Genomic DNA, 12409 nt, shown 5'->3' with positions numbered 1-12409 from the left:
AAGTTCCTGGCAAATTTAGGAATTATCGGTGTCACGAGCAGCGTGCTGGGCTCCAGGGTAGGGGTTGGGGGACGGGGAGGAGGAGGTGAGAAGTGACGTAGAACATTAGGCTCACACTGATTAGTGATTTGTAAATGTTTTTACTTTATTTAAAATATGAAATAATTTTTAAGATTCAGAAGAGTCACAACAACAGCAACAAAAAAATCCTCCTCCTTTGCCAGAACAGTTGGGATTAAGTGGCCAAGATGCACGCTTTGCCCGTCACCCAATAATGTCCTTTATGAAAAAAAAAACAAATAAGCAAACAGAAAAACAGAGTTAATCCAGGCTCACAGGTTGTGCTTACTTTTCATGTCTCTTTAGTGTCCCTCAATCTGCAGTGGTTCTTCAGTCTTGGCCTTGACTCTCAAGACCTTGACACTTTGGTGGAGTACAGGCCGGTTGTTCTGTAACATGCTTCTCACCTTGGGCTTGTCTGATGTCGTGGATGTGGGTTCTACACCTGGGGAGGAGTGTCCCGGAAGCATTGCTCAGTTCTCACGGCATCCGCTCAGGTGGTACACGATTTCACGGCCCCTTTGCTGTCGACGTCGACCTCGGTCACTTGATTACAGTGGTGTGTGGCAAGCTTCTCCACTGGAAAATTACTCTTTTTCCTTTTGTAGTTAAGATGTTTTTGCTGGAGAGTGACTTGAGATTATGGAAGTACTCTGTTCTTCATCAAACTGTCACCCACTAGTTTTTAGCATCTGTTGATGTTCATGAGATGAATTAGTTACTAGTGTGATATTTGCCAAATGGTGCTTTTCTAATTTCATTATTTCTTCTATATTTATTAGTTGACTTGTGCTCCCCATGATTTATTTATTCAGTTTTTATAATCTGTTACTATCATTATGTAGGACCTTAGTCAGGGGACGGTGGGATGGAAAGGCTGGTGAGCAGCCTTTCTTGACCTCAAGGAGCTGACGGTCTACTGGGGCCTGTTTGGTGAGTTTATAAATATTGTTATAGATGATAGCAGTGAAATTAGTCAGAGGTAACACCTGGCCAGAAAGGGAAAGACGTGCTTTACTGAGAAGATTATATGAAGGTGTACTGCCCCATAACAAATGACCATGAAGTTTGTGGCTTAAAGCAGTACAGGTTTCCTATCTTACCGTTCTGGAAGGCAGGAGTCCAAAATGGATTTCACTTCAGTTTTGGGATATTTATCAGGAATTAGTAGGATGGGTAGATCAAGGCCATTTTATGAAAGATCTTTAAAAGCTGGAGTGAGGAGTTGATAGTCAAATCTCTGATGTAACTATGGTTAAACATTTATTTGGCAATAGTAGGCCAGATTAGAAAGGAGGCTGGGACGGCCACTAGGGAGATTCACTGTACGTGAAAATAAGGAACGTGGGCCTTAACCAGGGCTGTGGGTCTGGGGCTGGGGAGGGATGAGGCTCTTTAGAATTGCTGCTTACTTGATTTGGCAGGTGACTGACTAAGCAGACCTACATGAGCTCTTTATTCAGAGTTTCTTGTGGTCTGCAGGGCTCTGGGAATTGATGGGCCACGGAAATAAATTGGGTTCCTGACCTAGCAAGGCTCTCTTTTCTTGTAAATATTGTGTTCTACAGTAAATGCATTTTAATGCAATAGCAAAAAGCCTTCCAAAGCAGAAAAAGAATTAACTTGCATAGTTTGCTAACTGCGGAACAGCTTTCTGTGGCCATTTGATACAAGGTGCCATACTGTTTTATGTTATTGTTTCTGCACCTCAGGTGGGCGGCATGTGGGATCTTCCCGGACCAGGGCTCAAACCCGTGTCTTCTGCACCGGCAGGAGGATTCTTAACCACTGTGCCACCAGGGAAGTCCCTGGAAATAATTTTTAAGCATTAGGCAAATACTTCTAGATTACTCTCCACATAGTTTTATAGTTTTTTTCTTCCAACAACAATATTAGAAAATTCAGACATTAAAAACAAAGGAAAAAAAAAAGGAACAAGACCAGATCTCTCAAAATATAGGCACAAATTTTCTGTGAAGATCTTAAAATTTGTTTTTTTGCTGTTGAGTTGTATGAGTTCTTTATATATTTTGGATATTAACCCCTTATCAGATAAATGATTTGCAAACATTTTCTCTCATTCAGTAGGTTGTCTTCTCATTTTGTTGATAGTTTTCTTTGCTGTGCATAGCATTTTAGTTTGATATAGTCCCACTCATTTATTTTTACTTTCGTTGCCTTTGCTTTTTGTATCAAATCCAGAAAATCATCACCAGGACCAATGTCAAGGAGCTTACTGCCTATGTTTTCTTCTAGGAGTTTTAAGGTTTCAGGTCTTAGCATTCATGTCTTTAATCAGCTTTCCAGGGTTCTATAATGTAAACTAACTTGCTCCCTACTGGCATTTCTCTGTAACAGATTTATGTTTTTCATTCTTAGCTACTGAATGTTAAATCAGTTTTCATTCACTTATTTCCTTTTCACACTTCCAGAAATTTTTGTTGACAGTTCTCATCTGCTTTTGGCTTTTTACCTGTTGTCATTGTGACTTTATGTCCTTGTATTAGTTTTATTAAATTTTTTTGTATAACCTACATTTTATTTATACTTTCTTTCTATGTTCATTTCTCCTTCCACCCGAGTTACTCTCCCCAAGTGAGTATTGGGTTGGCCAAAAAGTCTGTTTGGGTTTTTCTGGAAGACGTTACAAAAACCCTAGCGAATTTTTTGGCCAACCCCATAGCAGTTGGTGGTAATCCCTCCATGTTAATTACCATGAGCTAACTAGCATATCAAACCACTTCATAAATTTTAGTGCCTTAACACATTAAGAATTGATTTCTTGCTCCTGTCATAGTACAGTAATGGTTGATAGGGGTTAGTTCTGTTCCATTTAATTACTCTGGGATTGGGGATCCCCCAGGTCCTTGGGAATCTTTCTGTCTGACCTGAGATTGGAAAGAGGACTGATGGTTACACATGAGAGGGGTTTGGCGCCAAACTCAGAAGTAGCTTGTTACAATCATTTCTACCCACATGCATTGGCCAGAACTGTTACATAACTGCATTCAAATGCATGGGAGTAAAGGAAATGTAGTTCAGCTATTTTCCCAAGAGGGAAATGAACAATTAGCCATTCTATGCTATGCATATTTTGCTAATTCCCATATCATTGCATATACACACACATATGCACACTCAGACACTCGTATGTTCATGAACCCATGTCTTTTTTTAGATTATTGCTTGTGGTATAAAAATGGGCTTATATTATGTACATCTTTTTCCATCTTTTTTTATGTTGCTCAACTATGTCTCATGGCAAATCTCTTCCAACTCATTTGTTATATAGTTCTAATTCTTTATAAAGCCTACATAATATTCCACGATGTGTTGTATCAAAATTAATTCAGTATTTTCTCTGTTGATAAGTGTTCATTTAAAAATGCCTTTATTAGGGCTTCCCTGGTGGCGCAGTGGTTGAGAGTCCGCCTGCCAATGCAGGGGAAACGGGTTCGTGCCCCGGTCTGGGAAGATCCCACATGCCATGGAGCGACTAGGCCCGTGAGCCATGGCCGCTGAGCCTGTGCGTCCAGAGCCTGTGCTCCGCAACGGGAGAGGCCACAACAGTGAGAGGCCCGCGTACTGCAAAAAAAAAAAAAAAGATAAAAATGCCTTTATTGATACTTTGGTGGCATTTAGAAGTGAGCAGAGCTAAATGTTCTACATTTTTAAGTTGGAAATCTAGCACTCAAACTTGTTGTGAACAAATGCTAAATGCAAGTTTATTTTCAGAAATAAAGCTATAATGATTGATAACTTGGGAGATGATGGAATGTACTTTGTAGGAATAACAGCAGTTTGTTTCTTTAGATTCCCCAGAATCAGTTGGCTGGACATACTTATTAGCAAATATTCTAGATGTTTGAGGAGCACATAGAAATATTTAGCAAGCTATGTTCTGATACCAAATAACTACTTAAGTTTACTTCATAATTTATAAAGCTAAAATTACATTAGCAAAATTTAACAGTATAAATAAATCTTTTATTTAATTGCAACATTAACTGTTAACTTGTTTTGGGTAAACAAATAATTACTATATTTTAAATGGCATTGTACTCTTTCCTGTAGATAGATTCTACTGGCATAAGGAAGGTGAGAGTTCAGAGAAAAACTAATTAAGTGCCTGGGAAGAGTGAGGTACCGCTAGAAACTAGTAACAAAGAATAGTAAAGACATAACGTACAAGGGTCATTATGTTAGTCATAGAATATTACTCAGTGAAATATTATGTAGTTAGTGACATTGAGAGAAAAATAGGAGCGAAATAAACAATGTGTTTTTCTATCATGTTAGCTACTGAGAGACAGACAGAGGGAGTGAGACAGAGAAAGAGGTGATTAACCCCATCTCGAATGCCTGGGCTGCATTAGGTGCTGTGGGAGCCATGGGCTTTTTGAAGACAAGTCTGCTGGGAGCTTGGCCAGGGTGGCACAGATGGGTTGCTTCCCGTGATCTCTCTTTCCTCAGTCTATGCTGAAAACAGTCCCTCTCAGCCATAATTTGAGCAAAATGAGCTCTCTGACACATGCTTGAGGTGCTGCTTGTCCACACTGTAGACCCAAGAGTTCTCCGGGTGCTTTAGCATGTGAGTGACGACCAAGTAGCAGTTCTGATGTCCTGTTTTAAATATTAGGGAGTCTAATTTGTATTCTTTGGCCAGAAAGGATATTTTAACTTTAATTGTAACGAGCTGAATGAGAGTCTAGGACTTCTGGCATCTAAGGTACGGTCAATGTGAGGTGAGTTTCGATGTGTCTTTTGAAAACCAAATTGGGGGAACCTGAAGTAGGCTTAACCGTGATTGTCCTCACGTCTGGTGGTCAGTGGTGTACAGTGTCTGACCCAGGATGCTTGGTGGTCATGCAGTGTTAGGATGGTTTTCATAACTGGCCCCTCTGTGTGCAGAACCAGAGGGAAGGTCCCAGTCAGTGGTGGCTTTTCTCAGTCTCTACCATTGGGAGGCCCGGGGTCTGGACAAGTCCCTGCTCTGCCTTGTGAGTGCTGTCTGAATCAGTCTCTCAGAATGATGGCGAAACCCACTCAGGCTTCCCTGGTTCTGGTGGTCCGGCCCTCATTGCCTGCTCATGCTGGTGCTTTCTCCTGCCCAGTGCCCGGCAGCCTGCAAAGCATCACTGGGCCTCAGAGCAGCTCTCTGCAGGTCTTGATCTCTGTAAATTGCAGGTCGGGAGACCTGGGCTCGAGCTTTGGCTTCATTATTAGTTGTCTTGCCTTTGCCATGTCACTTAAAATACCAGGTCTCACTTTCCTCATCAGTAAAATGAAGAGTTAGATGAAGAGGACTCTTAAGTCCTTCCAGCATGTATTTATGGTCAATGTTCTGTCCATTCTTCTTGGTAAGACTCTTAGCAGATCCCTGTTTATTGCTGGTTGTTAAACAGCACTATTGTCCATTACTTAAAAATTGCTTGTCCTGGGACACCAATGGTTTTCGGTTCCGGAATTGGCCCCTGGTATAACTATTGTTGTCTTGCTTCCGTGGGACAGGTTACCCAGACCAGAAGGTCAGGAACGTATTTATTCATGATCCCGGTTCTTTAGAAGGAAGGATCCGGTGGCAGAATTATGTTTTGATTTAGGCTGTTGTTGTAGGAAGAGCCTGTAACCAGTCTCTCACCCTTCAGCTGGCCTTTCTTACGTGGAAAGTTGAGGAGTGCCATTTGCCCGTACAGATGCCACAAATCAGATGCCTCGCCTGGGCTCTGTCCAGGCTGCAGTGCTGCTTGGGAGCTGAGCCAGGGATGATTCAGGAGCATCATCCTGTCCTAACAGTGCCTCAGAATCCCAGCAGCGCCAGCGGGAAAGCAGCGTCGTACCAGCTCCAGTTACCGCAGTATTCAATGCAGACTTCTCAGGAAATGCATTTCATTCATCTAACAGATATTTACCAAATAGTTATTGCGTGATAATGACAGCACTGTTCTAGGCTCAGAGAAAATAGCAGTGACGTGAATAAATTTCTGTCAGAAGTCAGTAATATGCTAATGGGCAAGAGAAATGTGCAAAATATGAATAGTTAGGGGGTCAGTGCTGTGGAGAAGAATAGGGCGGGTGATGCGGTGGGGAGGGGCACGGCCTGTCTCAGGAGGTCGTGACACTGGAATAGCAGCTTAGAGGAGGGGTGTATCTGGGGAGTGGGGAGGCGGTGGGGGGCGTCTCCTTCGGGGGAGAGAGCTCGAGGGGGAGGAGGCCGTGGCGTCCGGTGGCAGCAGAGGGGAGGCCGGCTGTGCAGGGCCTGGCGTCGGGTGAGGACCTGCTTCTTTCCTGAGTGATGCAGGCAGCCCTTGGAATGACACGATTTAGTTTTCACTTATGCTTCCCTTGGTTTGGCCTTGAGTTTCCCTGAGTGTGTATCCTCTTTAAGGGCTTTTCTTGACTTTAGATCTCTTGAACTCAAAGCTCTGGAATTGACCTCTGTCCCCCTAGCTTCCTGACACCAGGAAGGAGGCGGGCGTCGCCCTTTCCAGGAGGAGCTCCACGGCTTCTCCGGAGGTGGTCCTTAGCCTTCAGAAAGGGCCCCTGAGCCCTAATCTCCTCCGCACGCCATCCCCCTAGGCTGTCATCTGCCCGAGGACCCTTTTCCCCCTCTCTCCCTCTTCTCCCCACGGGGAGGTCCTAAGCACCCGGCTACACCCTGTGTGTGATCCCTGGTCCCCTCCCTCAGGTCTGCCACACCTGTGCCCGGTTTTCTCCCAGTGTTGCCCTTCCCTGACATTTCAGACTCTAAATAGTGCGGGATGCGGTGGGCTGTGAATAAATGCACTGACACCTGTAGCCCTGTCTCCTGTCCTCCACCCGCATCCCCTCCCTGTGATCCTGCACCTTGGCCTCCAGGGGGAGCTCGCCCCACCGTCCTGAGGCCTGGAGGATGGACGCCCTAGCATACTGGGGGAGCAGTGATGAAGGATGTGGGCAACTGAATGAGACATCACTCTTCAAATCCCATTTCCTCTGCATTCTAACTGTACAACACTGAGTGAACTGCTCAAGCTCCCTGAGCCTCACCTGTAAAATGAGGAGAAAAAGGTGTATGTGAGGAATAAATGAATCAGTGTGGGTGGAGCGGGCATTACGGCGTTACCAGTAAATGGAAGCCAGTTAGACAAGGTTTTCTTTTCTTTTTAATAAATCTATTTACTTACTTATGGCTGTGTTGGGTCTTCGTTGCTGCATGCGGGCTTTCTCTAGTTGCAGCGAGTGGGGGCTGCTCTTCATTGCGGTGCGCCGGCTGGCTCAGGGCTGGGCCAGGAGGAGGACAGTGGGAATGGGTGGTGTTTGCAAGACTCCTGGGGCTGGAAGACGCTCTTTTCTTCCTTGGGTTCACTGAACAGGGAAGATAGACCTAATGCACGTGTTTCCTCTCTTTTGCACATGCATAGCTCATTTCTAGAGAGTCGCACAGAGGCAGTGAGTACTTAAGAATCACTTAAAATAGCCATAGTCTCTTATTTTCACGTATTGATCACGTAAATCAGGGTGGGATTGTCCCTCTCGTAACAGCAGCTGGGTTTCTCGGGGCAGGACTAGTTGCTTCCTCTCCTGTGCACCATGCATTCCTCCCTCAACCCACCACACGCTGGTTTCCTTTGTCACCGTTGCCCTGAATCTGCCGGTCAGGTCCCTGGGCCAGGAACCTGGAGCAGGCAGAGAGGAGCCAATGCTGAAGGGGCAGATTCAGAACCCACGCAGGAATGTGGAGGCCCAGGATACAAGGAATGAGTTTGGACGGTTTTTAAACATATGAGCTATAAAGGTAAATGCAACTGCAGAAATAATTATTGAAACATAAGTTATGTAACATAACTCACGTAGAGAAGGACAATAATCAAAAGAAATCCTAAAAGAGTTTTTTTTTTTTTAAAAGTCCAGCTTAAATGTGTTTACAGAAGTTAGATAAAGCAAACCTGTTATGAAAGTAAATGTAAATGTTTTTTAAAATCCACTTAGGAGGTGTTTAACAGATACACCTGAAACAAAATAATATAAAAATGATAAAGATGGGCAAAATCTTATCAGACAAACATAAACAGAAAATAACCAAATGGCATACAATTTAATTTTTAGTAGAAAGGAGAATTTGAGGCAAAATGCAATAAATGTGTCCAAAAGGTAAAATTTCTCTATATTAAATAAAAAGTGCAGTTACTATTGAATATTACATATGCTTTTATATGTTAAACATTATAAGGTCAACATGTGATGCAAAATATCCCAAGATCCTGCAGTTTTACTCCTGGATGCATTCCAACAGAAATGTATACTTCTGGTCCCTGCAAAAAACACGCTGGAATATTTGTAACAGCACTTTCTGTGATAGCCCCCAAATTAAAACTCCTCAGATGACCATCACCAGTAGAAAGGATGAATAAATTGTGAGATACCCCTGAATGGAGTACTATGCAGCAGTGAAAATGAACAACCCTCACACAGCAGTCTACAGAACCTTGAAGCCAGACTACTGAGCAATAGCCCAGGACCACAGATGAGCACAGGCTGTGTGAGTCCATTCATACAAGGAGAAAAGGGAATGAGCAGAGCTCATCTCAGAGGGCAGAAGCCAGAACAGGTGGCTCCCTTTGAGGAAAGTGGGGCCGTGACCAGACGGGGGCAGGATGGGGACGGGGTGTCCCATGTTCTGGTTACGTGGGAGAGTTTATGACAATTTCTCAATCTGTCCACTTGATTTGTATATTTTTTAAAAATATATTTTATTTTGGCAAAACATTTAAACGTGAACAAAAAAATTATCAGAAGTACTGGAAAACTGTACAGAAAATTTATTTTAGAGATTCCTGCATATTGCTTCAGGCTTTTTGCTTAAATAAGAAATAAACAGATTTTTGAGTAATACAGCTATTTAGATTGAATTAATGCATATTGATATTACACCTTAAAACATATCTGTGTGTATGTATTGATATATACTTTAAATACTTTTTAACTGTTGATCCTGTGTTATACCAAGAAGAAATCTTAAAGTCTCCCAAATAGGAATTGTACGGACCATGTGATTTTCTGAAACTACCATGTGGTAAACTGGGAATTATTATTAATATTTTAAACAACTTCAAAAATTAACCACTTGGGCTGTCTCTTAAATATTTGGCCAATGATTAAATCAAGATGACAATTACACATTATAATTGTTTTTTTAGAAAGTAAAAGTGAGAAAGATAAATATTTCCTAAAAGTTTGTCCAGATGTCTAAAGCTGTATTGAGGGACAGCCGTGGTAAATTCATAGCCTTAAATGCTTATATTATTTTTGAACAAATAAAAATAATTATGTTTATAATTCAGTTTGGCAAGACAACTATAAAACAAACCCAAGGGAACTATGAGGAAAGAGGTGATAAGACTAAAAACAGCAAACGAAATAGTTAGGAAAGACAAAAGAAAACAATAGATCTGATGGGTGAGTCTAAGTACTCATTTCTTGAAAGGAAAAAGAAAACAACACAGTAGTATAGACAGACCTCTGGCAAATGTAATTAGGAATAAAATAACACAAGCATAAAGAGAAACAAGAAACCCAATTAGACAGAAATTTTTAAACATAGCGTGCTTTATATCATGTTATACCAATATATATTTTAAAATTGCAATGATAAATAACAAACCTGGGAAATTGTAATTACAAACATTTAATTATGAGAATAAAACCCTAATCGATGCAGAATTATTGGAGGAACTGGAAAGATCATCAGTTCATGGTGTGAGGTCAGACAGTGATTGTGAGTTTTTTCAAGCATCTCAAGAGGCCTCCTGGGGGTGGCCTGGCTCTGCCCAGTGCTCAGACCCCCGTTCGACCTCGGTTCACCTGCTTACCCTCATGGAGTGAATGCATGGACCAGTGAATGCGTGCACACGAGCATAGTGGGGGCGAAACAGCCCTCTCAGAGGTTATCACAGACTTAACGTTCTTAATAGGGGCTATTGAATAGTGAGCATTCAATTAACAGTGGGTATTATTATTAGCAGATGTCTCATAGTATATGGCAATCAGAATATCAGTGAGTAATCATTTGATATTTATTTATTTTTCAGGTTATCCTGAGCCAGAAAAATTTTCCTGGACAGAATATCTGGAAGCTACTCGAACTAATGCAGTACCTGCCAAAGTTTTTAAAATGGTAAGTTTGGATCTGTAGCACTCCCAGCTTTTTTCAACAGTGTCCGTGTGGAATGGTGCCTTCATTTGGCAATTCAAAATCATTCTAGTTTTCTCCTTTTAAATTCAAGTGTTGTTTCCATGACCAATTTGCTTTGCTTTTCAGTTAAAAATACAAAGGAGGTGACTCATTTACTGTTGTTCCTATACACCAGTGTAGGTGACGATTTCCCTCCTTGAAGTCCGGTTGGAAGCCCCCTCAGCCTCTGATGACTGAGCCCTTCCTTTCTGTGTTTGTTGGTCCTCTGAGTGGGAACCCTGAGCTTTCGGTCTCAGGGACTGTTTGACGGTCGATGATGCCGGGATAAAATAGATGGAGTGTATGTAGCCCCTGTGTGTTACCCTTTCACCTATTTTGAAGGAACATTGCTTTTAGCAATTTGTCAGAATACCAACTTGTAAAGTTCAAATTTGTACGTACCCATTTATTCCAGGATTAAACCAAGTATAAAGAAAGTGTACTGATAGCATAGTTAGAGATACTTATGTTCTAAACCAGTGGTTTTCAAGCTCTGTTCCCTTTCAGCTATGTGTCCCTGACTCATCTTTAATCAGAATGTTATATAGTGAGCTTCTCCATGTGATTTCTTTTACTGAAAGTTTTCTAAAGATCAAAAGGGGTTTAAAACAGAATGCTATTTTGTTTTTTACAACAATTGATTAAAATAGGTCGAATTTGGAGGAAGAGGTATAATCAAATTAAGAGGGCTAGAAGTTCTGGCGTGCTAGAAAGCGTTTCAAGAATTGCAAAAATTCAATAAGCAAAAATACCAGCTGCTTGTAGTCTCACTTTCTCTCTTGCTTTATGTCAAAACTTCACTTTACTTTTCCAAGAAGAAAATTACAAGAAAATCATATTATGAAAAGATTCAGTTAAAAAGGCAACCTCCAGCCTCTGTCACGGGGTTATTAAGGGTTCACCTCAAGCTGTATGTCTTTGGCATCTGCAATCTGAAACAGTTACCTTTGTTATCAGCATGGTGACCTCGGGGAGAAAAGAAATATGTTCAAGGATCAGAGACCTAATTATAGTCAGTATGCTCCATTTAGTAGACATAATAATGCATTTTAGAAACAAATATGCTTCCACAAAAGCTGGAGAGGAACAAACCAGGTATAGTAGAAAGATTTAACTGTTTTGTAAGTCAGCCATTATCAAAAGTTTTATTTTCCCACTGCCACTTTCTAGACTTGAGAAATTCAGTACCCTGTGTAATAGCTTTCAAAGTGAAACTTTTTGCCATCCTTAAACACTGGCAGAGTTGTCTTTTGACTGATTTTTGGTAAATTTCCTCAGTTTCAATGATTTGGTAAAAGTCCCAGTGCATTTTTTTCCCCACTCCATTTTCTTTAGTGTTTCCTGAGTGTCCATCGTTGTAGACTCCTGGTTCCCAGCATTTTAAGACTTAGAAGAAACCCTAAATTAATACAGTTTAACATGCTTATGTTAAAGATGAAGCACCAAAAGCACAGATTATGACTTTAAATTATATTGTGGTATGATTTTAAAACATTTAGCTGTTATAATGATGGCAGCTTTTATCTATTTTAAAATTTAAAGGATCATGTTTATCCTTTCTAATTATTTGTTAATTTTGCCTTCTGTGTCTTACACTCCAAAACTGGGCAGTGATAATAGTCAATGATTTCTTAATTTAAAAGGTTAATTTTAGAAAAAAAATAACATCTAAACCAATAGATAAATTATAATGAGATCCTTTTTTGAACTTGTGACCATTCATGAATTCATGATTTAATCTTTGTCTTTTAGCTATCTTGAAAATTACCAAAATATTCTTTTTCCTCCTGCAGGTTTTTATGAAAGTGGAGAAAATCATATGCATGAAGGTCTATGTGCTCTTAAAACTAAATTCCAGTTGTATTAAATATCTGATGTAAAGTTAGAACAGTCATATTTTAGAAAACGTTAGTAGCACGTCTGAATTATTGGATTTCGCATAACTTGTTGCTCTTGTAATGTTACAGCGGTTGCCCCATGGTTTTCTCCCGAATATGAAACTTGAAGTCGTGGATAAACGAAACCCCAGGTTAATTCGTGTTGCTACGATTATAGATGTTGATGACCAAAGAATAAAGGTACACGTTTGGATTAGTACGATATTGTATTGGCGTTTTCCCTACGTTTCCTGTGAGA

At 41.0% G+C, this 12409-nt stretch overlaps 1 protein-coding gene across 1 annotated transcript in view; it reads left to right on the top strand.

Moving 5' to 3' along the window:
* The window catches only part of L3MBTL4 (L3MBTL histone methyl-lysine binding protein 4), a 304644-nt gene that overhangs the window by 79514 nt on the left and 212721 nt on the right, over nt 1-12409 (top strand). Inside the window, exons 9-10 of the mRNA XM_065889471.1 lie at nt 10131-10216; nt 12241-12351. Of these exons, the coding sequence (XP_065745543.1) occupies nt 10131-10216; nt 12241-12351 (197 nt within the window). The remainder of the gene's footprint in view (nt 1-10130; nt 10217-12240; nt 12352-12409) is intronic.

Source organism: Phocoena phocoena, chromosome 13 (genome assembly GCF_963924675.1).
Source record: "Phocoena phocoena chromosome 13, mPhoPho1.1, whole genome shotgun sequence".
Classification (NCBI taxonomy): Eukaryota; Metazoa; Chordata; class Mammalia; order Artiodactyla; family Phocoenidae; genus Phocoena; species Phocoena phocoena.
Note: the sequence above shows the minus strand (reverse complement) of the source record. Positions and strands in the feature narration are given on the sequence as shown.